The sequence below is a fragment of the Lepisosteus platostomus genome, chromosome 7 (genome assembly GCF_059453375.1).
Source record: "Lepisosteus platostomus isolate fLepPlt1 chromosome 7, fLepPlt1.hap1, whole genome shotgun sequence".
Classification (NCBI taxonomy): Eukaryota; Metazoa; Chordata; class Actinopteri; order Semionotiformes; family Lepisosteidae; genus Lepisosteus; species Lepisosteus platostomus.
In genome coordinates this window covers 15,039,731-15,067,443 of record NC_142617.1, presented here as the reverse complement: position 1 = coordinate 15,067,443, position 27,713 = coordinate 15,039,731, and the positions used below count along the sequence as shown (strand labels likewise).

Genomic DNA, 27,713 nt, shown 5'->3' with positions numbered 1-27,713 from the left:
AAACAGGTCCAGGAAACAAAAGTAGCGTGTTCGTTTTTTGACAATTGTTTTTGGGCATCTTCTCAACAAACACAATATGACTTCTATTAATTTGTTAAACAGAGCCAGCAACACATTTCTTTCTGGACTGTGAGAGTAATAAAAAAAAACATCTACTGTAAATAAGCCATTCCTTCTCTAATAGCTTAAGGAAATCAATTCAGATAACTTCACAGATTTAGATATAGTCCATCAGTTTTCTACACATCAAGAAATTTAATTTCACTCTTTAAAATGACACATCACTCTTTAAAGTGGCTGTGCTTCAAAACAATTCATTTAACCTGTTCAACAGAGCACCACAATAGATCTTTTGAATTTGGTAATCAGTGTCTATCCTGATGGCCAGAGTGCTGTTGTTTCTTGCATTCTCTTTCAGGATTGCAACATGCTGTTAGCACATAACATTAACTGTGCATAACATGTGTAACAAAACAACAACCACACTACCTGAATATGGAACTGAGGTTTTCAAAAGGTTTGGGTTAATGTTCTGCTTGATGGATTTGATGTGTTAATATCACTAATAATCAGAATACTGGAATACAAGTAACACCTGCTGTAAGCATGCAGTAAATCCATTTCTTGATTTTGAAGCACAGTAGAGGATTATCTGAACAGGATGCCTCACATCAAGCACTTTAGTTGCATTTCAATGGGTAGATACTAATGTACTTCTCCATTACTACAGGACTAAAAAGTTCTCAGGTAAATTGCTTCAGTGGAATATGGTTGGAAAGCATACCAGTGTACCACTTTACTATTGACAGAAGCAGATTACAGCACAGGACATGACAAGAAGGTACAAACCCTGGCATGTGATGGCACGTTCAATGTTCAATGTACAGTTAGATTGTTCATTTTTTGTAAGAAGATAAAAAAACTGATAACTAAATATAAGAGAAAAATACACGTAAAAGTGCTAGCCTGCTTTCATGTATGTTTAAAGATTATAATGCAGTGCTGGTCTCTTCTCCCAAAGGCCTAGTGTTACCACTATCTCAAGACAGATGGGCTGAAGGCAGTGTGATGGAGTTGTGCTATAGATCCTAATATTTTCAGAATCCTTCTTCTTCAGAAAAGTCTGTTTCAATGAGATTTTTCATTTTATTAAAACTAGACATTATTAAACAATATATAAAGATAAGCACAGTGACTCCAGATACACTGTATTGAGAGTTTAGATCTACAGTATGTAACGCTGAGTCACATCAGCCTCAGTACCTGAGGGAATCAGTTCATCAAGATTCTCTCATCTCATCCAGATATACATAAATACTGTTATTTGGCCACAGAACTGTATAGCTTTCTAGACTGTACTGCTTCAGAATACTGTATTTAGGAAATCTGATTCCTTTACTCTGGCATGTACTGCAGATATGACACTGAAGTGACTGGGTGTATCATTACCTGAATCATAGTAGCATACTGTATATTGATTGTATACTACTTCAAGGTTAATGTATTTTTCCCTTTAAAGAAGTACTGATACTGATACATATTTACACTACAATAAAACATATGTCAGATCTATCAATTCATTTCCACCTTTCATGAAAAATGAAATATTGTTCTGACAGGCAACAGGAACTGGTCATTTCAAACCTGCATTTCTAATATGTCTGGCTTTCAATAGTATTTGCAATAGTTGCTTTTTAGTATTACAAAAAAACCATAAAATGTTTCAATTTACCTGTTGGCAAGAATTCCTTTATCGTGTGGTGCAGAACATTGATTACGAGTTTCACCGATCATAAATAGTGCAGCACTGATGGAGCAGGAGTGTAATCCTATGCTGGATTTAGGAAGACGGACAATAACAGAAATGAACCTTATAGTGTAATAAATCAATGTTCCGCCATGCTGAGTGAGAGACAACTTTTTCTATTATGACAGACTTGCCTTATTTGTTATCATCATGAAAGTTTAACATGGAAATTTTGGTTTCCACAGCAGACATCCATACTCTTTCCTGTGCCTTTCATAGCTGTTTCTGCCGGCCTACGCTGCAGTCCTTTCTGGTCTCATTAACACATTGGAGCACTCTTCTCATTGCCTTTTTCAAAGCTGAGTTTTCAATCTGTGCCATTTTAGGTCTCGGCAGAAAAACAGAGGTTATCAAGATAAAAATACATGCACACGAGAGTAATTGCACTACAGCTATATTCCAAGAACTCTCAGTGCTCTTACTGAGAATTAGAGAGCACTGTTCCACTTGACCCATGCAGTACTGCTTTGATAAATCATAATACTTTTCTTAATAACATATTGGTCTAAATATGGTTTTAGCAATTCCAGTAGGAATTCCAGTATATCTGTATGTAAGAGTAAAGAAAACATTGAGAGAGACCTTTAGTTGCCATGCTTTAGCAGTAAAAAATCAAAATTCAATGCCACATGAAAGCATCCCTCCTGCTGTGCGCCAGTCGGCACTTCCATGCATAGCTGGTGTCTGAGCACACGCATACGTGTGAGCGCTTGAAGCATCACTTTAATTTTAAAAAGTGGCATCACTTCATCAGAGGCACTGTATGAAACGCATATTCCTAGACAAAGCGAGCCACCTGAAGGTGTTCTATTTTTAAAAGCGTTCTGCTTTGTTGCTAGAACTGAAACCCTGATTGTCTCTTTCTCGCTGTCTCTTTCTCACCCTGTATGTCCCTGTATAGTCATTCTTTCTAAAACAATGATGACTTAAGCAGACAAATTTAGAATAAATATTTCAAGGGAATCTGACACCATTTCCAAGTAAGCCATAATAAAGACTGTATATGCTTTAGACATACAGTAAACCACATCACAGTTTATTCAAACCCCTCCCAACCTTACCAAAATCTCTTGAGAACAGAAGCTAGCATGTCTTACCAAATATTTCACAGTTAAAAATCAAAAGCAGCACAGTGTTGCACATTTATAATACAGATATTCATAAATTCGACTGTATATTTACAGTATGATTTGCAATATTTTTATCCTTTTCTTCCAATTTTTTATCACGGACATTGAAAAGACTTTAACAAAGTATTTATAAAACAGTAGGGTGCCACAACACTATGAAGAAATTTAAAAATCTTTTAAAAAGCCTGGCTTGTATTTTTCCTATTTAAGGTCAAAAGAGGCTCAAGCGAAATTTACATCATGGAAGTCAGCACAGGTCTTATTCTGGCATTTTCATGTTGCAAAACAGCACCTGTTTTAGTTCCCTTTGGATGCCTTCATTAGCATCTTGCTGGCCTCCAAACAGCTGCCATAGCCACTGCTAATCACATCAAAATCTTCTCTCTGCAACACAATTTCTGTTTTTTGCAAGAGACGCCAAGGGAAGAGATTTCAATTTTCTTTGCTCAAGCACCACAGTGATTTCAAAAGCAGCCTCTGCCATGTTAATCACCCCTGAAATCTAGAAAAACAATGTTGGCTGCTTACAGAAATAGATACCACATTGGTTGAACAGGAAACAATGGGCTCCTCAGTGGCTCAACAAGCAAGGGTGTTATGGATTGAACACTGTGGCTCAAGCCACGGTTGATCAAATCTGGGACATGACTGGGATTCCTCAAACAACAAAGTAGAATTGGCAGTGTTTTGCAGCTGTAGGATGGACCATAGGGATCCAGGGGCCTTACCGATTTCCATGCAACAGCAGCTTAAGACTTGCCATGTGTCTGCATGCTTGAAGTGACATCTGGACTGACTGCTCTGACAGGTGAGTGTGTCTCAGGGGGGTGTCTACTGGCCCTCCTCCTGCCCTATGGCGGTATTGTAAGTAGAGTCTTACACAACAGGCTCTGGAAAGATTGTCAGGGGTTGTTCTGCCATACTTACTGTGTAGCTGCCGTCATGTGATGACGGGGGTCATTCGCGCTTGTGTATTGTCAATGGAATTGGTGCGTTGATCCCACAGTGGCTTTATTGGACTCAAATCATGAGAAAAGCTGACTCTGGCAAACCCTCAACATTGTTGTCTGGAGGTTTTCCCATTTTAATCCTAGCAATGAGAGGCCCTGTACTGTCCTACTTAAAACTCAACAGTTCTAGACTTGCTTTCCAGAGTTACAAATACTTTGGGCTCAAGGATGTTGTCAATTTATTGCTGAGCAGTAAGGTTACCCCAAATCTGCACCAAAGGACTTGCAAACAGATCCAAGGAGACAAGATTAGAGAGTATGCAGAACATAAATAAGAATATTTCATTCTGTTCCAGAAAAAAGGGAAATTGTTGATTACTCATCAGTCTTACAGTATGTCTTTTACTCCAGGCTTTACTCTAGGCTCAGTCAGACCATATTTTATTAAAGGAGTTTTTCAAATTTAGTTAACTTTTATTTAAGGTGCATGTTATAAATGGTTGCTTCTCAACTGCCAGCAGTTCTTTTACTACCCTACATCTCATAGCTGGCAACTCACAGAAGCTCAGCAGGTGTGAGCCTGGTCAGTACCTGGATGGGAGACCTCCTGGGAAAGCTAAGGGTGTTGCTGGCAGAGGTGTTAGTGGGACCACTAGGGAGCGTTCTGGTCTGTGTGGGTCCTAATGCCCCAGTATAGCGACGGGATCATTATACTGTAAAAAAGTATAATGTAAAAAAGCTGCCCTTCAGATGAGACATAAAACCGTGGTCCTGAGTCACCATGGTCATTAAAAATCCCAGGGAGTTTTCTTGAAAAGGGTAGGGATGTTACCCCGGTGTCCTAGCCAAATTTCCCATTGGCCCTTACCAATCATGGCTTCCTAATAATCCCCAACTTTGAACTGGCTTCTTTACTCTGTTCTCCTCCCCACTGACAACTGATGTGTGGTGAGTGTACTAGTGCACTATGGCTGCAGTTGCATCATCCAGGTGGGAACTCAACATTGGTGGTGATGGAAGGGAGTCCCCATTACCTGTAAAGTGCTTTGAATAGAGTGCCCAAGTGTAAGGAATTAACTAAATCTGAACAAGAAGGATAAAGTTCAACAACTATGTTTTCTTAGGCTGAGCCTGACATTCATATACTGTACAGTATAGGGTGATGGACTCAATTTCAATTCCTGAGGGAATAAATTCCTATATGTGTCCTGTGATCACTGTTAAGAGGTTCAGTATTTATTTTACAACAAAATGCCTATTCAAACCAATCATCTTTAAACATGTTACTTAAAGAAACTTGGCATTCAGCACTGACTAGAGGAGAGGCAGTTCTATCACCTACAGCACTTTATGCATGCAAGTGTCTGGAGGCCACAGTGACCACTACTGTCGCTCAGAGCCACAGTAGAGAGCTCTGGCTGACTAATTCCACTTTACTCTCACAGCAGTGCTCAGCCAATTGAGAGCCACCACTTGGGGAATCTGGTCACAGAAAGATAGTGACATGACCCAGGTTCAAACCTGTAATCATAGAATTAGCACCTTGACTTGTTGAGCCACTCAGTTATCACTATTGTCCATATTTATCTGAAATGCTGTACATACTGTACAGTTATCTTAGAATAAGGACACCACCACACTGTTAAAAGGATTATTCTTGGGACATCAAATAGGGAAAAAATGCCCAACCATTTACACATATACATATATCAATTTGTAAAATGCAAGGCTGAAATGCGGATTAAAACAGGGTCTGGAATTATTTGACCTGCTTCCCTCAAACTGAGACGGAGCGATTGATCAAGGAAAAAAAAACACTCAATGGCTGAGACTTGTAGGGAAAAGTAGCTAACCTGATCATATAAGACTCCCAAGATTTTTAACTGGGAAACAGGATGAGACAAAAACAAGTTTTTTGTGACCCAAAACGAAAGCACAGAAAACAGAATTTAAAATTCTGTGATGCACACAGCATTAACATACAAACAAAATATGTGTTCAACACATGGATCACCCAAGAAAGTGTACTCATAGTGTCAGAACTCAACACTTTTCATTGAAGAAATGGGCTTTAAAGATAGACTGTAGATCAGAGGAAATATCATTGAGGCAACAAGTCCACTCCTTAGAAGGATAAAAATACAGAAGAGAGTAAATAAGAGCTAAAGTTTACGCTGAGGAAGTCATAAGTCTTCCTCTAGATCTTCTACCTCTGTTAAACCTCGATATAATGTATAAGTATGATGAGTGGTGGAATTGAAGCCAGTGTGGTTAACCTCACCTTGAACTTTCTCCTCCTGGCCTTGAACATCTTTTTCATGTAAGAGGATTCTTATGATATTTGGAGACACCCGCTCCGTAACTCACACAATCACCACACCAGAGACCTGAACCAAGATCTAGTGTAAATCAAAACTCTGAAAGTCCAGGATTTAAATCATGATTTCCATGATGGGCTGATGATCCATTTCAAGTCGATTCCAACCTTTTCTACATGCAGACAAATTATATTTTTCATTGTTAAATGCATGGAAGGAAGTACAAAAATCATTTGTCTTATATGACGATTAAATGAACAGCAAAAGAAGAAAAATCTCTTTATTAATGCATGGAAACCACAACTTAAACTCTTGAGCACTGTACATCAAAGTCTTATCACTATCAGATGGCAGCTTCAAGTCTTCCACCAACTGAATTAAATTCCTCCGTTCTGCTGCATAATCCATCAGCATGTTATTCTTGGCGGAGCAGACTATGTGACACATGGCTGTGGTAAATGACTATATGATCTGGCTGCTTGTCTAAATGGAGACAAAGCAACGGAGAAAGGCATCACCAAACACAGGCCTCACTTCGCAAATGTCCTGCCTTTCTGACAGCGCCGCTGATTCAACAAATCCAAATCACTGGAACCGTTAGTTATACTCCAAAAATATTTTTATATAATTTAAAACCATGCTTTAAGAAAACTTGAGATCCTCTGTGCAAAAATATCTTATATAGTAAATACCTTCATAAAACTGTTATATCTGAAAGAACCTCGATTGGCAACTGCCTATATGTCTTATAAAACATGAGATTCCAATCTAATCTCAATAAACAGATTTTTCTTATGTTGCAAAGAGAGAAAATTGTGGCTTGTGCATGACAGCACAGATAAACTTATGAACATTAGGCATACATTTTTTTCTTGATTAATATTCACCAACAAGGAATACCAAAAATCCCTTGCTCTTTTTCAAATCTTTGGTTAATGTGCATCAGTCCGCTCAGTAAAAACTGTCAACATTTTTCATACGCTTTGCCTTTGTTTACAAGAAATCATTAGCAATACATGTGAAGTCAATAAAAACAAATGACGGCAGAATCATTTTCATTAGTTTCATTACCTTCAATACTGAGGCCTGAATTTTATTCATGGTTTTGTGTATAAAACTCTTTGGTGTTCCGTGTTCAAATATTCAGCAAAACACACCTGACTGGCTTCGCTTTAATGATGAAACTGAACAGAGTGAAGATCCCCTCTGTGGTCTTGTTTTTTCACATCACTGCTTCAAAGACTGGAATCAGCCATCGATCACAAGCATCTACAGCTATGTGACAGCTCAAGCTTACTGCCTGGAATCATTAGAGTGAAAAATCAGGCTTTGTCACTCTTAGTACTAGACTTGCTTCTCATTATCACTATTTTTTTTTCTGTAATTAGGAGCAAAATCAAACTTTAAATCCACAGATTATAAAGAGTTCTAGAGCAAAAGGTAGAACAAGGACTTCAATTGTCTGAGTTGGGAAAAGTCAGCAATTGTACAGTATAAACGGTAATGATAAATAATGATTCATTTGATTTCTGCAGTGCAGTGCAGTGCAGTTATTTTTTTCCAAGGCTTAGTTTGGTAAAGTTGTTAAATATCTTCCCAGAAGAACTCTTTACTGCATACATGTTCCTAAAACCCACACACACCTGTAAAGAGTACAACACAAAATAGATTTATGGAAGCTGTAGTCAGGGAGTTTCTCAGACACCTCAGTCTAAGAATTTCTAATGCTGTCATGAAGATGACCAAATCGGATTTCTGGACCTTCTGTTTATTTATTTGCATGAAAACTAGGCTTTACTCTGAAACAGAAGTGGCTTTCATTGCTCTAAAGGTTTTCAAATATGAATGCACAAAATGTTATAAAACAAATAAGAAGGCTCACAGAGGGGCCAGAAAATTCTCAATCTCTCTTAAAATTACTATTAATTTTGTACACCAGATGAAAGGGGATTTCCAGTTTACTTGAAGGGTTTTATAGATTTTGCCCATATACAAGCTTATCACTGTTTTTCCCAATACACCTTCACATCATGAAATAATGAAACTACAGAATCTGAAAGGGCTTTTCTCTCTTCTGTCTTTGTTTTTTTGGAAGGCACATTCTGTAAGTTCCCAAGGACAAACGAAAAGCACGGAGATCGATACAAGCAGGTACCACATGCACAGGCGCTGGACCCCTGTGTTACACTGTAGTGAATTACGCAGTGCTGCAAAAACATCTTTCTGCAAACTAGGATGAACGTGTTGCAAACAGGAACAAAAGAAGAAGAAAAAAAACACAAGGCTTCAGCACTGTCAAAAACCATCAGAGAATAATTTATTTAACCCAAAAAAAGAAGAAAGAAAAGAACAGTGGTGCAAGGGTATTTTCATTTCCAGAGCTACTTGGCTTTTGATGTACTGTTGCCTCAGAGAAAGAGAATGCCACTCATTTTTCTTCTTATTCAAAATAGAATGAAATCACATCCCCGCCTCCTGAGAAGTGGCACTAATGATATGACTAGCTTGCTGCCCTGTCGTTGACAATCAAGGCAACTGTCCTCACTTCTGACAAGCGCAGCTCATGGTTCTAGGACAATTCAGTGAGGAAGTACAGAACCAATGCATATTCCCAGTGACACGCTTTCAAAGCTAACAAAATCTTTCCGACTTTAAAGCTGCAACAGCAAAAAAAAAATCCCCATCCCCATTCTGACACTTTAAAGTAAATCAGAAAAACAGCCTGGGTTTTTTTCTGCCAGCACCCCTTATAGTGTAAATACCCAATTCCTGGGGAAATATGCTGAAGGCCTAATCAATCAGCTGTTAGCAGGCGGATGAGTGCATTTAACTGAACAGTCCCTTGTCTGATATGATCTTGTTTTCTGTTGTAATTGCTGTGACTTACCCAGCCCTTTAGGTGTTATTCCACTGCTGTCCACAGGATTGATGGCCCAGTAATAGTACTTCAGAGTATGCATCAGCTGCAACACCGTGCCCACCCTGCGGATGGTGCTGTAGATGGTAGCGGTGCCAATGAACTCCGCAGATAAATAAGTGTACAAGGACAGCTGAACCTGGGAAACCAAAGGATGGAGAATGCGTCAGCCAGATCACCTTAATTGGCATGAGAAAAATCATCCTTTCTCTTGCTTTCCATCAGCATAAACAAATAAGTGCAACTCTTAGATGACTCTTTACAGGCTCATGCCAAGCACAAAGCTCTGCATTGTTATAATCTCACTGAGATATCGCCTTTTTGTAAAGGAATGTTTGCAAAGGCTGTTATTTTTGCACTGAATGCAATGGCCAAAGTGTGTTGTTTATCAGCCATTGGAGATTTGGTATCCAGTACAGTCATTTGTTTGCACTACCTTCCATTAGAAATGTTCTAAACAGAACAAAAGCTCCAGATGATCACTACTGGATTCTCTTTCCTGCAGGTGCAGTCTGCAGAGCAGCCAGCTACTCCTGACCTCCCAGAAAACAAGACTGTAATTGTCCCTGGGAGATGTAGATACATGCCCAGTTCTGGGATGCTCTTCTTGGATTAAATGTCCTTGGTAATTAGAAAGAGGTTTTAACAAGGAATTCACAGCAGTTTTAATTCATTAGGCATTTCGGCTTTTTTTTCTGAAAATCCTTAGACCTTTTTTAAAAGCAGAGCAAAGGACGTCCTTGGGTGCTGGAAATCTAAGATGTCTTGTGGAAACAAACAGTGAATCTAATACACAAAAACATCTAAAAGTGGTACAGTAGCACATAAAATAAATTAGCTTTAAAAGTCAACATTTCAGTTTATAATATAATTGAATATCAAGTATAATACAGGAAAGCATAGGCATAGAGAAAGACTACAAAGACTAAAGACTTTAAAAGAATGCTATTTTGCAGTTTAAAAAATAAGTTTGGGTTTTTTCAAACCAGTGTATTTGAAATAAATTTTGATTACTGGATGGAAACCACTTGACTTGACTTTGAGCTTAGAATGAACTTATGGGAGAAATCAAGACTGACAAGTCATTTAGGATTAATAAGAGCCCTTCCCACAGTGCAGTATTTAAAGTACCTACAGTTTATTAAATCCCTATGCTGTTTGTTGAGTTCAAACATCCCCCCCCAAAGACTTCAAAACGGAAAGCTTGGTTGAAGATGTCAAAAACCACAGATGACTTACGTTTAATATTTGCAGCAGTAAAAAAAAAATCCCACCTTATTTATTTGTTTACTTATTAATAAACTGCCACATGCAGTGTACGCTGAGCCAAATTTATTTTTACACCAATTATAGGTTCCTTTGATATTTTTATCCAGATTTCATGGGTATTATCAGCAAGAGAAAATTTACCATTTAAGATTCTCAGAAACTTCAGATCTTTTTTTTGCACAAAGTATGACAGGAAACATTCAACCCTTTCAGAATTTCCATAGATATTTCCATATCTTACAGTACCCACTGTACTTCAGTCTTTGTGATGGTATATTATAGAAGACATTGTAATTATACTCTGTGTTTGTGGAAAGTGTTAGGGGGGAAGCCAGCTCTGCACAGGCAGTGTCACACCCCTCCAGATGGGACTATTCCTTGCCCTGGCGCACCTTCGCTGGAGTATGAATCCAGATAGCAGCATTGAATAGAATGTGGTCGCAGAGTTGCTTCAACAGTGGGGCTCCATGAGTCAACCCATCCAGGTACTTGGCGAAGGAAAGAAACTGCTCCAGCACAGCCCTGGTTATGTGAACCCTGGATGACTGGAAAACAACAGAGCAGAAGGAAGAGTGGTTGGAGTCAGTGCCCTTCTTCCCAACATGAATTTAAGCCTACTTTGCAATTTCATGGATCATAAAACAAAACGGCTGAGGTAAAATCACTGCTCAGAGGAAAAGCTGTCTGATCCCTCTGAAGTGGTTTATATATAATTCTACAACACCTAAACATTTTTCTTTTCATCTAAGAAAAACTGCCTATAAAAGCATTTCTTGCTTAAAAACCTGAATTGACTGTCTTTTTTTACATTACTTATGTCTTTCAGCCCAAAGTTTGACCCATTTCACACTGCAAAACATCTGAGACTGAGATAGAACTTTCAATTTGTTTTTATTTTTTTCATGTTCTCTACACATTTCTTGCCAAGATGTAGAAAAAAAAGAATTCAAACAGATGTGGCTACCTATCAGGATCCATTCTACCCGGTGGGCTGCACAATATCATGGAATTGTCAGCCATAGGATACAACCAAGATCTTCAACTAGTTACAGCCAGGTCAATTAATGGTTTTTGGTAATTACAACAAACCGTGTTAATATCCAAAGTCAAAGAAAATATTAAGTTACTATACAACTAAGGAAACTATGCTACCATCTTGGCTTTAAGTTTTGGACCTTGTTTAACAGAAACAGACTTCTTTTCAGACCCCAAAGGCATGTACAAAAGCACCTACAAGAGGAATGACAAAGGAGCCCGTCTATTTAAGTTCTGCAGAGGTACTGTAGCTACAGTATGCTCTCGTTCTCACGATTTATCTGATTAGAGACAAAGATCAGGAGATGCTGCCACATGGTGTAAGACAGATCAGGCTTTAAAAATTCACCTGAAGCTTATACTGCCACAAAATATGATACTTCTTAGCTGAAACACATCCATGAAGCTCTGATCTGTTCTTTTTCTTATTTTATTTTTGGGAGCAGATAGATTACCAAGGGAAGTCATTTATAATTCGCTGCAATCCATTTGACTCGGAAGTACATCAGCCCCTGTGGCTGTTTACTTTACTTTGTGTATTTGTTTTCGCATGTGTTCAGCAGCATGACAAAAGGTTGAATGTTCGATAGAGGGGGGAAAAAAGGATCAGGATTTCCTTGAACAGCCAAGTATGGGGCTTCTGTGTTATGTGGGGTCTATTTAAGATATTATGGACCGGGCACCTCTACCTTCTCCAGAAGATAACCAATCACCAGGAAGCCTTTTCCTCCCAGCATTTGCTCTTGCATAGCAACTGAACTCTTCAAGAGCTCCACCAGGAAGGCCAGGAGAGTGGCACTGCAAACACAGCAGTTACAGTCAGCAGCTTGAAAGGTAGCAAAACATTCAGATGGAAGCTTCTTATAGAGAATGGGGATTAAGGACAAATTGTACAAGAAACATGTATTAAAAGATGATTTTTTCTTCTATTCAAAATCCTTTTTGATCAGCATGTTTTGGCATGATTCATTAATATACGAGTATTGCAGTACACCATTGACATACACTGAGAAGACAGGAATCTTAAAAGTATCTGAAAGCAAAAAAGCAATTACTTCTTTTAGTAATCAGAGAAGCTAGAAGGAACCATTTGTTTACACAAGCAGTACTCACAAATGGGTACAATGGTTAAGCTGTGTTATTAGACAGTACACTGAGCAAACAGAAGACTAAATATCCTCATCTCTATCACATTTCATTTTAAATTCTTTATAACCAATCATTTAAAGCAAGCAAACGCTATTTTCAGAACATATTACTTTTATGTCAGCACTTTTTGTTTCACACTTGTAACGGTAGAAAACTACATTATCGCAAGGCCCCAAATTAATATAACCTTCTTCCCTTGTGCTTCTTAATCAGCTTTCAACAGCTACATCAAATAGGCCAAATTTCACCACTGACATGCTACACAAGAACAATCAGTCTTCTGCAGAATCCTTTCAAGTATTATGCATAAATACAGATTAAAAAAGAGAAATTTGCAGTATATGGACTAAAATAGGTGTGATTTCTTTCATCCCTTCATACAAGAAACTGATTACTGCTTTTTATCATCTAGAAGAGAATTTTACTATCCAAAAGATTGTACGGGATATTTGTTTTTCAATATCATTACAGATTTGTTAGTCTTGTGTGATTTGTAGTGTGCAAAAAGTGGTATAGAGGGCATATGCATGATGCTCACAGGTGCCATGACAGCTTTAACATATTTTTCACATACAGTAATTGAGCTTTTGAAATCCACTTTAATTTCTTTTATTTTCTATTTCTACCTGAAATGAAAGCATGTAAAAAGTCGTACTGTTCTTCTGTGACAACAGAACATTTTTTATCACAGAACAATTTCAAGCACGATAAAACTACAAAATCTTTTTCCAGCGGAGGAAAGGAAAACAAAGCACATCGATTTTCCTCATTGAACTGGCTACAAATTGTACTGAGTTAAAAGCTAGCAAGAATTGGCTTAGATTGTCTCGGCACTTAACAGATTTAGATATCAGATTTTAGATCCAAGTTTTAATGCGACAAAATGACTTTTGGATGAGTTGTTTTTCTCATAATAATATTCACAATAATATAGAGTCAGAAATTGAATTTGGCAAACTAAATTAAATTTGGAATCTGAAATTGTGTCAACCTCTGCCCACATCAATAATCATTGTCCACTCACCATACTGTGGTTTCTACTTGACTGTCATTCTGCTGACGATAGTCCAGCTGTGCAAACAACGGGAAGAGGACCTGAATCCCACCAATAGAATGGATTGCACTGTGGATTGAGTGGGTCACTATAGCTTTCACATCCTGGAAACAGAAAGCAGCTGTATGTAAAACACATCATAAACTGCAAACAATGTTTGCATGTGGACAGCTAGTAACAACATAGATTAACATGGTAGCGTAGATTTTAAAGAAATCTGGATTTAAAGAAAATAAATAAGAAGTGAAATCCCAAATTATAATAGAGAATAAAAGAGCATTTTAAAACATGAACACAATTTTCCTCGTCTGAAGCACTGAAAGAAAAAAGATTCCATTATTCCCCAAACCATTTGTTTTGGTTTCATTTTGTCACATTCTTGTTTCTTCTTGAGTCATAACTAGGGCACAGCCAAATTCATGCACAACAGACGACACAATTGTATTATAGGTTATTCTTGAAACAACAAAGAATAAAAACAGCAAGTATAACAAATCCAACAATTTATCAGAATGCTCAGATCATACGATCTGTCCCTCTAATGAAAAAAACAATGTCTACATTTGAATTAACAGGTTCTGAAGGGCTCTGGCTTGAGGCCACAGGCAGATGTCAGCTCAAGCAAGCTTGCTTTCACTTGTGTGATGTATTTTTACACAAGTTTGCTTTGCAGACTTCAAAACAACCTTTCACCATTCATCTGTTCTTAACAGCAAGGTTTGCAAGCCACTTGAAGCATCCAAAAGAAGAAAAAATAACCAAGAAATTGTAATTTTAAATTATTTTTTCCCATCCTTGGTGCTGCCATGTTTCCATGTGTGAATATTTAGATTAATTTAAAAAATAACTGAATTAGATGTTTGTATTACTTACAGAAACAAAAAAATGTTTAAACATTTATTGCCTTACACCACAATCATCCTTATTTTTCGCAAATAAAAATAAAGGAAGCATTATGCAAAGACAAAATATTATTAATATTATTGTTAATATAGTCCAAATAAAATTGCACAGTTACCTGGGCCCTTTACTAAGAAAAAGAAACTATCACAAGGGGGTTTCCAAGGAGGCTGAGTGCAGGTTGACCTCTATGATTACAGGTTCAACCCCGGGCCATGTCACTGATACATTTTCATCTGGATTCCACAAGTCTTTGCGCACAATTGGGAGAAACCCATATGAAAAGCCTCTCCTCCAATCGGCGTGCAACCTCCTGTACCTGTGACCTACAGTGCCTGCGATGCATTACAATACAAGAGCTTCCAAAGTGAGAGAGTCAAAAGAGTCTTCCTACACTTCTTCATTATCCTCTGTGTGAGGCCACGGGTTAAAATGATGTGAGCCAAGATGTAAAAAAAAACACAGAACTGGCTATTCCAAATCGAGCTAGTTCAACAAATGTTACAGACAGATTCATATTTATCTTCCAGAAATAAGAAACTAACACAAACCTGCAGCATTAAAGCATGGGGAGAGTGCACAAAAATGGAGGAGTTTTCCTTTGGGGAAGACTCCAAGCAAAGCTGTGCGTCTGTGGCCTTGGCGTTGTAGGTGAAGGCAATACTGCTGGCCAGCTTCCCATCATAAAGAACCTGCTTGTGGTGTTCCGCCAGGTGAATGTCACTTTCTGACTTGAATTTAAACGTACTCTAAAACACATTGGGGAGAAGACCGAAAACAAAGAATTAGTGAAAAGCTGAAAGCATATTCTTCCGCTGTGTTTGCAGTAAGGTACTTAGAAGGAATAACAAGCACCTATGGGAGGTGGGTTAGGTAGGCTCATATCCACTCTACCATGACATCTGATTGGCAGCTTCATTTGAAGGGGTTTTCATACAATAACCATATCTCCAAACTAGCCAGCACTGTATACATACACCAACTAACTCCCTGTTTACACAGGTGAACAGCATTACTGCTTTGTTATTTTTTTACAGTGAGGTTTTAGCTCTTGATATTTCTAACTCCAAAACAACTCTGTGCAAGACACAGTTTTTAATTGATGGTAACCTTCTTTTTTTATCTGACATGAGCATTTTTTCTCCAGCTGTCTATGCACATCAATGTACCTGGGTTTTACCAGAACATCTTGACCTTTAGGTCAAAATGGCATTTAATAGCTGGCCCAAATGCGTCATCTGGTCTCCATATTTAATCACAAATTAGCAGCAAGCTGTTGTGCTTGCACAAAAAAGGCAGAATAGTACAAAAATTCAAACACTAGAAGTTCAAATCCAAAATATGCTTTACTGAATACGTTTAGAAGAAGTGATATTTCCGAGCCTCCTCGAAAAATAAGTTGGCTGTTAGAATCAAAGCTTAGCGAAAGAGGGAAAGAAAGCAGGTAGTCATGACCTTCGCAACCATTCTTTTGAAAGTTACATTATTGCCTAGGGATTTCCTGCTATTTCTCACTGCATTTAAATTAATGCATTTATCACTAGGCATCACACAGCTCAATCCTGTGGGCACTGCAGAAACTGTAAGCAGCTATCGCCATTCCTTCATTACAAGCAATACACAGACTCACAGAAAAAAGCAACAGTCACAGTGACAAGTGACATGTCTTTTAATTGGTTTTTTTTTAACAAGGACAGCTCTCCCTTCATGTCAAAAACAGGGGCAATACATGCAAATCATACAGTTATAAGAGATTTGAGATCTTAAGCCAGACAGCTTTCAAGATAGTCCCCCAGACAGACAGCCCAGCTGCTGAAAAAGCAACTGTCGTTAATTGCGCTACATATGATAACACTTACACCAACCGTGGATTTAACAGCTAGTTTCACAGATCCCAAATGCCGCAAACTGTTGATTACATGTGATAAATTAATATTACTGTAGGTAAGCCTAAGGGTTAACCTTTTAAATGATTTTAGGAATGCTACAATTAAGAGATCTAGTGCTAGTGTATTAATCATAATTTGAATTATTAAAAATCAGATCCTGAGGGGACAAAAAATACAATTTTGTCTAAGGCAATGTTAATAAGCAAATCAGTCATCCAGTGTCAAAGGTAAGGCATATAAAATTCATGTGAGGAGCACTTTCCTCTGCTCTGACTCACAGAGAATGATGATTAGCATGAACAGAAGGAAATTAACCTGTCTCAGCAATACAAAAGCAATTATTGTTTCACAAGGTCTCCATGGCATAACTCTCAGAACTTCCTTTTTATTAGAAATTTCCAAAAGTCTGACTCAAGTTCAGTGGTGTGTGAACAAATAAGCAAGCTTGTATACCCTAAGGTAGGTGCTAATTATTCTTCAATTCAGTTTTCGTTTAATCTGAAACACAATTTACGCTATCCTAGCAGTGCTAAAGCACATTCTGACAACATCAACAGCTAAATTACAACACCCTGCCTTGTGTCGCTTTTCTCTGCTTTAGTAAATGAACCCACTGTGCTGCCTACACAAGCTACAGTACTCTAAATTGGTCAAAAAACACACCATTTTTTAAAGTACCTGTAAAAAGTGTTTTACATACTGTAAGTACAGGGTGCTTAATAAACTTAATTGGCCTGTTCAAAACAACCATAACATTAAAATGGCAATTAACTTTGGCAATAAAGCTATGGGGAACACAAAAAGGCAAACAACAAGATTACATGCCAGAATGCAGGCACATCAGATATGTTCAACAGAAGATACTTCAGTACGTCAAAGACATTAAATCTGGGAGAAGCCAGCAATGCGAACAACACCTGGTGTCCCTTGCAATCAGAATTTCTATGTCCAAGCAAGGTCAGCTAACTTCTTTTAAGTACAAGGAGCTGCCATTAATTAAAAGAAAAAATATTAATGAGATCTCTCTATGTTAGAGGACAGAAAAGATGAGCTATCTCAACAGGCTTCTAATTCTGTTATACTGTAGGTGGAGTAGAAGTTACAGTAGCAGCCAATTCACATGATTCAAGCTTTGCCTTCAAACTCATAATATACTTGAAAGATGTCCCTTGTTACATATCTCTCACTAAAGTTAGCAATGCCACCATAATAAAGGTGAAACATTTGTTGCTGATTAATTTGACCTAATGTAAGCAAAGTGGACTTGCACGTCTAATTAGACAGTTCTGCTTTTCATGAGAAGTTCAGACTTAAACAATGCATACTGTACAGTGACTATACAACATTTTTATGTCGAAATAAAATTTGGGGTTGCCAAAAAAAACAATCTCCACATGTTGTTGAAGAAAAATATTGTCACAGTCAAAATAAAGATGTTCTGTGTTAAAAGATTTTCAGTTATCTGGTTGAGTGCACAGCCAATCGCGTACTGCGTTATTCTGCAGATACTGTAATATCCTACGGTACGGGAATTGCTACATCTGTAAGCCCAGATTTGGAAACTTGGTTACCGTATCAATTGACAAGTACAGGTACAGTATGTGCAAGGGAGACTTAATGGAGAAGAGTGTCTACAGATCTCCACCTGAAGACAGAATAGCAAGACCCACTTTTCTCACATCTCAATGGAAACAGTTGACTATTAAGGCATGCAGAGCTGGAACTCAGTCCAAGTGTTTATCTCATTTTATGAAACCCACCTACAGTGCCACAACACCCTTAAACGGCTTCATTTGAGAATGGGTTTTAGAGAATAATACAAAGAGAGTGGAAAGGACAAGATATTTTTCATGAAATGGTTGAAATCACTGTTACCTCAAATAATCTCACAGTATCACAATAGAATTTGCTATATTTAAGCAAAGCAGTGTTATGACACAATAGAGGCAAAGGGCTACAATAAATCATTTAAATTTCTGATAAAGGGATTTTAAAAGAAAACATTACAGTATAATATGAGAGGTTGGGTACACAAAACAAAGCTATAAACCATTCAAAACTATTCTTCATTCAGAACTGATGAATTCACAGTTTATCCCTATGCCTTCAGACAACTTAAGTGCTATAGTACCTGTTTCTGAAGAGGGTATAACAACTCATTATCTGTTGAACAACTGAAGACAAACGTCACACCATGGTTCATTTTTCATAAAGTATTGACTGGGTCAAACCCAAAAAGCACAAGGCAAATTAGTTCTACTGTTCTAAAATGTATGTCAATTTCCTTTGGCAATGCTCCAGTATCTCCACTTACAGTAACAATGAAAATGATATATGCTGAATCTTGAAACTGTTTTTATACCACAGCAAATAATACTCACACAACACACACAAGCAACCTGATGGACCTAACAACTACAGAATAAATTGAAACGTTACTGTAGGCAAGTGTAAAACAAATCAATATAGCAATCCTAATGAAAGCTGGTCTTTGTGCATGCATAATATAAAGTAAAGATGATCTTGAAAATGGTACCATATGTCAAGATAAATGATGACAGCATTGCATATAAAGAATGGAAACTTTTATTATAACTCCCAACCTCAGACCCTATGCTAAGAAAGGACCGTTAATTGTGTTGTTTTAGCTACACCGCATGAAGTGTTATAGCATCATGATGTAATTTCACTGTGGCATGGAATTCTAAGAAAACATAACTGAACACTGAACAGCATTACAAACATTAGAAGGAAGGCACGAGTCTTTCTACCACCACAAGAAGCAAGTAGTAAGTCTAACAAAAAGTAACAGAATGTGCAGGAAACAAGCTGTTAAAGCAACCATCCAGCCCTGACACTAAGATTTGGTTGGCGAAATTGTACCTGACAGCAGGTCTTTGAAGATTTAATAATCATGAAGAAACTGCAACACTCTTTTTGAGGTGTTTTCTTTGAGAGTGGAGATTTAATCCTCAAATAGCAACAATAATGGCCAATTACCAAGGATTTTTTTTTCTTAACTATACCGTAACACTTTCCTTCTTTAACGCTGGTACTTCAGTCCCTAACAATATTCTCCTTTAAACACAAACATGCATGTTTACCTTCACTTTGAAATGAAAGTCCACTTTTTAGCAATTATATTCTTGACTGTTCCCTTTCCAACGCAAGCACACCCTATTCTAGTACTATTTTAGTATTCTAGGTCATTTTTGTACTGTTTAAAATAAATATAGTAGGAAGCTCCTGAGTGACCTACTGTAATTAGCAAGGATGCCAACTCAAGGCAGGTTGTGCTCAATGACCCAAAGATTGAAGTTTAAATTTGGGTCACTTCACTAGTTAACTGTCAGGTTTCCCAAGAGTGGGTGGCACAGTGGTGCAGTGGTTAGCATTGTTGCCTCACAACAATGCTAACCACTGCTGGGGTCCTGGGTTTAATTCCTGGGGTGCTATCTGCACAGAGATTATATGTTCACCCTGTGTTTCCTCCAAGGGGTTTTGTTTCCTTCCACAGTTCAAAGACATGCTGGTATGTTAATTGGCTTCTGTAAACTGGCCCTGGTGTGAGTGTGTGTGTGTTGGTGTGTGCCCTGAGATGGTCTGGCATCCCATCCAGCATGTATCCCAGTGCCCAGTGCTGCCTGGCCACTGCAATCCTGAATTGGATAAGATGTAACCGAAACTGATCCGATGATGAAGTGATTCCCTAAGTGGCAGCAGATAAACAGCTGAGCAGTCCCAGAGCAGGGCTAGTCAGCGAGGATGATCTCTGTTTTTCCAAAAATGCTAATTCCTGCAGTGTGCTCAGCACTTGCTGTGACATCGCTAAGAGACATGTCGGTCCTCCAGTTACAGTAGTGCTAGCTCTACTGTCAGGTGTGGTGGAGCTCACAGTGTGGCAAAGGGCTCCGCACGTGGATTTCCTGTACTGCAGAAGACAGCTGAACTTTAAAACAACTGCTGATTCCACATGTTGTGGGTAAAGTATGTAACAAAAAAGTAAAAACATTCGCAGATATAATTTTTAAACCAAAAATAAATTCCAGATGAGTACAATACTTAGATGTTTTTTGGTTCAGCTATTTGCTTATTTATTGACCAGCAGTGGATGAAAAAAGAAAGGGTGCAAATAATTTTCATTTTCAGATACAATTACCATTGCTCGGACCAGAATGGATTACGACCCACCACCTCTGTAAGTTCAATGCTGCTCATAACTGACCAAGAAAGACTACAGTACTGTATGTGTGTGTTTGGAATTCCAGGAACCTTTAGCTCTTGAAACTTTAATAGTTTTCGACTCCAATCCACAGAGAAGTCCCAAGTGTTTCACGTCTACCACTGCCCATTCATCTGCATGAGTTTTTAATCCCAATGTATTTTTCAACAGTACTCCCACCCATTTGAATACATTAAAGAAGCAGGCTCTGCTCTTAAGAGATGCTTTCTGACAGGCCTTCAGAGGGGAGTTTCGTTTTTTGTTTTCCTTTCTTTAACAAGGAAGCTGTTACAGTGCCTTGCGAAAGTATTCGGCCCCCTTGAACTTTTCAACCTTTTGCCACATTTCAGGCTTCAAACATAAAGATATAAATTTTTTATTTTATGTGAAGAATCACCAACAAGTGGGACACAATTGTGAAGTGGAACGAAATCTATTGGATTTTTGAAACTTTTTTAACTAATAAAAAAATGAAAAGTGGGGCGTGCAAAATTATTCGGCCCCTTTACTTTCAGTGCAGCAAACTCACTCCAGAAGTTCAGCGAGGATCTCTGAATGATCCAATGTTGTCCTAAATGACTGATGGTGATAAATAGAATCCACCTGTGTGTAATCAAGTCTCTGTATAAATGCACCTGCTCTGTGATAGTCTCAAGGTTCTGTTGAAAGCGCAGAGAGCATCATGAAGACCAAGGAACACACCAGGCAGGTCCGTAATACTGTTGTGGAGAAGTTTAAAGCCGGATTTGGATACAAAAAGATTTCCCAAGCTTCAAACATCCCAAGGAGCACTGTGCAAGCGATCATCTTGAAATGGAAGGAGTATCAGACCACTGCAAATCTACCAAGACCTGGCCGTCCCTCTAAACTTTCAGCTCAGACAAGGAGAAGACTGATCAGAGATGCAGCCAAGAGGCCCATGATCACTCTGGATGAACTGCAGAGAACTACAGCTGAGGTGGGAGAGTCTGTCCATAGGACAACAATCAGTCTTACACTGCACAAATCTGGCCTTTATGGAAGAGTGGCAAGAAGAAAGCCATTTCTCAAAGATATCCATAAAAAGTCTCGTCTAAAGTTTGCCACAAGCCACCTGGGAGACACCCCAAACATGTGGAAGAAGGTGCTCTGGTCAGATGAAACCAAAATCGAACTTTTTGGCCACAATGCAAAACGATATGTTTGGCGTAAAAGCAACACAGCTCATCACCCTCAACACACCATCCCCACTGTCAAACATGGTGGTGGCAGCATCATGGTTTGGGCCTGCTTTTCTTCAGCAGGGACAGGGAAGATGGTTAAAATTGAGGGGAAGATGGATGCAGCCAAATACAGGACCATTCTGGATGAAAACCTGTTGGAGTCTGCAAAAGACCTGAAACTGGGACGGAGATTTATCTTCCAACAAGACAATGATCCCAAACATACAGCAAAATCTACAAAGGAATGGTTCACAAATAAACGTATCCAGGTGTTTGAATGGCCAAGTCAAAGTCCAGACCTGAATCCAATCGAGAATCTGTGGAAAGAGCTGAAAACTGCTGTTCACAAACGCTCTCCATCCAACCTCACTGAGCTCGAGCTGTTTTGCAAGGAAGAATGGGCAAGAATTTCAGTCTCTCGATGTGCAAAACTGATAGAGACATACCCCAAGCGACTTGCAGCTGTAATCGCAGCAAAAGGTTAGCTCTACAAAGTATTAACGCAAGGGGGCCGAATAATTTTGCACGCCCCACTTTTCATTTTTTTTATTAGTTAAAAAAGTTTCAAAAATCCAATAGATTTCGTTCCACTTCACAATTGTGTCCCACTTGTTGGTGATTCTTCACATAAAATAAAAAATTTATATCTTTATGTTTGAAGCCTGGACCAATCCAAGAAATTTCAGTAAAGGAAGTGACAGAAGCTATCAAAGAGATGAAAGTGGGCAAAGCAACTGGACCATCAGGAATAGCAGCAGAACACTTTAAGAACCTCGATGAAGAGGGGATTCAGTGGCTGACGAGATTGCTAAACAATATTGCAAAGGAAGAGAGAATTCCAGAAGAATGGACAAAAAGCAGTATGGTTACCATCTACAAGGAGAAAGGAGACCCAATGGAGTGTAAAAACTATAGAGGAATAAAACTTCTGGAACATGGATTGAAAATCCTGGAAAAAATTCTGGACAAGAGACTCAGGAAGATAATCAGGATCCACAACTCACAATTTGGATTCTCAGCGGGGAAAAGCACAACAGATGCCATTTTTGTGATGAGACAGTTACAGGAGAAGACACTAGAGAAAGGGAAAAAGCTGTATGTGGCCTTTCTGGACTTGGAGAAGGTATATGACCGTGTGCCCAGAGAGGTGGTGTATTGGTGCTTGAGGAAGAAAGGAGTACCAGAAAGCATGGTGAAGTTAGTTCAAGCAACCTATAGAGATACAACTACAAAGATGATAACACAACAGGGAGAGACAAAAGAGTTTGAAATCACAGTTGGAGTACACCAAGGATCAGCACTAAGTCCTTTCCTTTTCATAAACATTATTGACACACTGACAGAGGAGGTAAGAACAGAAGTGCCTTGGGAACTCATCTTTGCTGATGATGTGGCACTGATGGCAGACTCAGAAGTAGAACTACAGGAGAAAGTGTTCAAATGGCAGAGGAGTCTGGAAAAGGGTGGACTGAAAATGAATGCAGAAAAATCTGAAATAATGGTAATGGAGAGAAGAGGAGATACTATGACCAATGTTGAGGAGACAAATGGAGGAAAACTGAAACAAGTTGATGACTTTAAATACCTTGGATCAAAACTGGTAAAGGGAGGAGAAACACTGGAGGCAGTAAAACAAAGAGTGAAAGCTGGATGGAACAAGTGGAGAGAAATAACTGGAATAATCTGTGACAGGAAAATTCCCAGAAAGTTAAAGTGCAAAATGTACAAGACTGTGATTAGACCTGTATTACTATATGGAGCTGAATGCTTGGCAGTTGGAAAGAGGGAAGAGAACTTGATGAGAAGAACTGAAATGAGGATGTTGAGATGGATTCTGCAGATTTCAATGAAGGATAAGATCAGAAATGAAGAAATCCGTAGACGATGTAGGGTGGTGGATGTGGTTGAGAAGATGCGAGAAGCGAGGTTACGGTGGTATGGACATATCATGAGGAGGGACGTTGAGGAAGTAACAAAGAGGGTAATGGAATTTGAGGTGGAAGGTAACAGAGGAAGAGGCAGGCCTAGAAAGAGATGGATAGATTGTGTGAGAAAAGATATGGAGGTATGTGAAGTGAGTGAGGAAGATGTGCTCGACAGAGACAAATGGAGAAGAGCAACCAAAGCAGCTGACCCCAGGACAGTCTGGGACTAAGGCTGTGAAAAAGAAGAAGAAGAAGATGTTTGAAGCCTGAAATGTGGCAAAAGGTTGAAAAGTTCAAGGGGGCCGAATACTTTCGCAAGGCACTGTATATGGCCGCAGAGCTTAACCTTATGTGTGTCATTGTTTTAACAAGTCTCTCAGTTTGACCTCAGGGAAATGGAACCTCTCCTCCCTTTTATAGCTCAGCTGTGTCTTGGCAGGTTGATTTGCTCCTGTCTTTCATAAGCCTCCTTTAATTTCCCTGTGCATATGGGAGACTTTAAGCTTTCATAACACTTACTTAAAAGGCATCTACTATACATACAGTATCAACAAATGCTACAAATTGTTGCTTTCTTGGCTACTTCTCTAGATATTTTCAGATCTGTACAGCAATAAGGAATGAAAGGATTAAAAAAACTATCCAGTGTCAAAATCATTCCATTTTCCAAGTTAATAAATTGAGTTAAAAGTCTTTAATTTTCGGATTTGGCTGAAACCACAGTCTATACCATTCAGAACGAAGTGCAATAAGACTTAAGAAGCCTTCTTTCTAGCACCTGGAGAGCTTTCAAAAGAGAGAGAAAAAGCCCGGAATTCACACAAGGCTTTGAAACTATTTGTCAATCATGCAATTTTCATAGAGTAGGTTGAATGACAATAAGAATGACAAGGTGCAAAATAGAAAAAAAAACTTTACTTTTAATTTTTTTTTTGCTGTTCACTAGAGGCTACTACACCGTAGGTCTGTGTCACTGCAGGGAGAAATGACAGAATGATTTGTAATGCACCACATGCATTTTTAATAGTGCTTCAACAGTGGCTAAGTAGGTCTAATTAAATAAATCTTTCAATTTCAATATTCTAATATTCAGATACTTTATTGGCTAATAACTTTTGTAGCTCGTGATACGTACTCATTTATCTTGGAAATTTAAGGCATGGTCAACCACTTAAGATGGATTTATCCAATGCTTTAGCACAACTATGTAATAAGGTTTGGTGCAATAATAAAACTTTTATGAGATATGGAAAGTATTATTTTTTCAGAGTTGAAGGATCTGCAAAGATCCCACAATTCAAACTGTCTCTTTCAAAAACACATACAGTATGAAGCTGTTCATTTTCATCCATGACAGTCAGAAATCATAATGCTGGCCTTCTGAACATATAGTACAGTACAGAGTTTCAAACGCATTGCCTACTAAGAGTAATCTGACTTGAAAATGTTATATTCAGAAATACAAAACTGTGGAAAAGAACTACCTACTGTATAGTACTGTATAACATGTCTTATAAAGTGCACTTACAGTAGGTATACTGGACTTCAAACTTTTACAGCATATTGAAGAATTTCCAAAACGTAATTTAATTTTGCATCAGGCACAGCACACTGGCATAACAGTTAACACTACTGCCTCACAGCTCCTGTGTCCGGAATCTACATTTTATTTAGAGTTTGCATGAGAGCATGAGATTTTGTCTCCAAAATGCTCCATTTTCAGCACCATCTTTCACAGAGTTATTGCTTATGTACTGCAAGTTAATTAATGTCTCAGAATGGTCCCTGTGTTTGCTGGGTGTTTTGTCCAGAAGTAGCTCCCACCTTGCACAACAGGATTAGATTTGGGAATATCTTACCAAGAAAAAAAAAATTCAGATGAAAAATAAGCATTAACCAGAAACCCTTGGGTCTGAAAATGACCATAAATACATCATTTAGACAGAAAGGAGGATACATCTGAGGTCAGATTGTCATCTTGGATCACAACTGAGACTGGGTAATCACAGAAAACATTCTGTATTTTAATATTTATTAAAATATACTGTAGGAGCATGTAACTTAGAAAGGGAAAGAAATGTACTAAAATAACACTCTGCTATCTGCCCCGTCTTTCTCACACCCGAAGAAGGCTCCAGAGCCGAAACACTGTTTTCTTTCTCCTCTTTTCAGCATGGAATAAACCTATTACTTGTTCCTTTGCAGACTACGCATGCTGACACAGCTACCCACCTGAACTACTCCAAAATAACACTATGTTTGTCAGAGAATAAAGAGAATACTTGTCTGATTTTACCTGTTTTGTTGAAAAAAGGTAAACAAACCCTACAGAGATGGAGGTAAAATGGCAGACTATTACTGCAGTCACAGCTTTGCTTAAGGTGACTCTTTAGTAGGTATCAGGTTAGAAGAGGAAAAAGCTAAGAATATTTCACCAAATTTTTTAAATCAAGTAAGCTCAAATGACAGGCTATTAAAAAAATGAAAAGTTAAAAAGTATTCAAAGCAAACACTTCCCTGTAGGTGACCCCAATTATTGAGGGAAAAAAATAACTCTCTACAAGTATTGTCAAAAATAAAACCCTCCACTGAATGTCAAAAACACATACTGTATCGCAGTTACAATAAAACTGGATTTAGAACAACCCTACAGTTTTACTAAGTACAAAGGTAACACCAAGACAGTCTGCCACGTTCCAGATATGTTTATCTAAAATCCTAAAAGAAATGTTTATTGAGCAATGGCAACTGAACTATCTCTCTCATCACACTAACAGATTTTTTAGCCTTTTATAATTAACTGCAATGGCTTTCGGGAAAGAATGCCTATACTTGTGAATTGTGAAAGCTGTTGTAAAAAGCTGAAAAGGCACAGCAGCAAGATGCTGGTCATCATGTGACAGATGAAGAGAACAACATACAGTGCACATTAATATTAATGTATTTAAAATTTCTTTTAAATAAACATTCCATTTTAGCATAGTAACACAAGACACCAAGATGCCTAATGTAAAAATAAACTTGAACTTATATTATTCTCTCTAAATTTGTGGAAACGCATACAGGTTAATAAAGAGGGCTTACTTTGAGTGTGAAGCCAAAAATGATATAATCTAATTTAAAGTAACAGCAAAAACCATCAGAACAAAAACAACACCTCTATCCAGAACAGTCCCTCTGCTGAGTCTAGATAAGAAAAAACACTTCTTCAATTCAGATGAATAAATATTTTATATTTATAAATAGAACAAATACTCAAAGTACCCAAACCTTTTTTCTTGCAACCAATCATGATTGCAATGAAATAAAGATTCAAAACAAGTTTAAGTGCAATCTACTAACTTAAGTGTGATGTCAGTTGCTCTCAAAATTTGAAAGCATCAATTCTTGCAAATAATAAGGCATAATTTACAGCAAAGAATGTCAGCTGATTGGTAGAAACTGATCTACTGTACTACACATCTTGGCTCGGGAAAGCTGATCTGATGTCATTTGCGAGACAGGTCTGTTTTGAATTTCAAGATATTTGGTACTACAGTATATGCATAGGGATTAAAAGATGTCATCTCCACATTTCAAAGTTATATACTGCATTAGTTTTTATTTCTTTTTATTCATTTACCGTACATTAAGTCAACAAGCTACTAATGGCTTTCTATTTTGCAGTCTATTTCTTAGGAATTGTCATGAAAATTTGACTCTCGTGTGCTATGTACTCAGAGTACTGATGGGTACATAGTACTGATCTATGGATCTTTACACAACCACCAGTCAAAACAGATAAACAACATGCTTCAACATTATTTCAAAAATCATATACAAGGCTCCTTATTTATTTTTTTAGCTTTCAATGCACCATAAAAGCAAAAGAGGGATGCTTTTTACAAAATGCCTTCTGTGTTTTAGATCACTTCTGTGCAAAAATTCCTGAAACAACAGTTTAAAA

General features: G+C 38.1%; 1 protein-coding gene across 18 annotated transcripts in view; it reads right to left on the bottom strand.

Moving 5' to 3' along the window:
- nbeaa (neurobeachin a) overlaps positions 1-27,713 on the bottom strand; it is a 361,778-nt gene that overhangs the window by 211,373 nt on the left and 122,692 nt on the right. For all 18 annotated transcript variants that reach the window (XM_088639451.1, XM_088639435.1, XM_088639437.1 and 15 more), the window contains exons 9-13: positions 15,081-15,278; positions 13,600-13,733; positions 12,116-12,224; positions 10,784-10,936; positions 9,093-9,261 (exon numbers count right to left, since the gene is read on the bottom strand). In XM_088639451.1, coding sequence (XP_088495577.1) covers positions 9,093-9,261; positions 10,784-10,936; positions 12,116-12,224; positions 13,600-13,733; positions 15,081-15,278 — 763 coding nt within the window. The remainder of the gene's footprint in view (positions 1-9,092; positions 9,262-10,783; positions 10,937-12,115; positions 12,225-13,599; positions 13,734-15,080; positions 15,279-27,713) is intronic.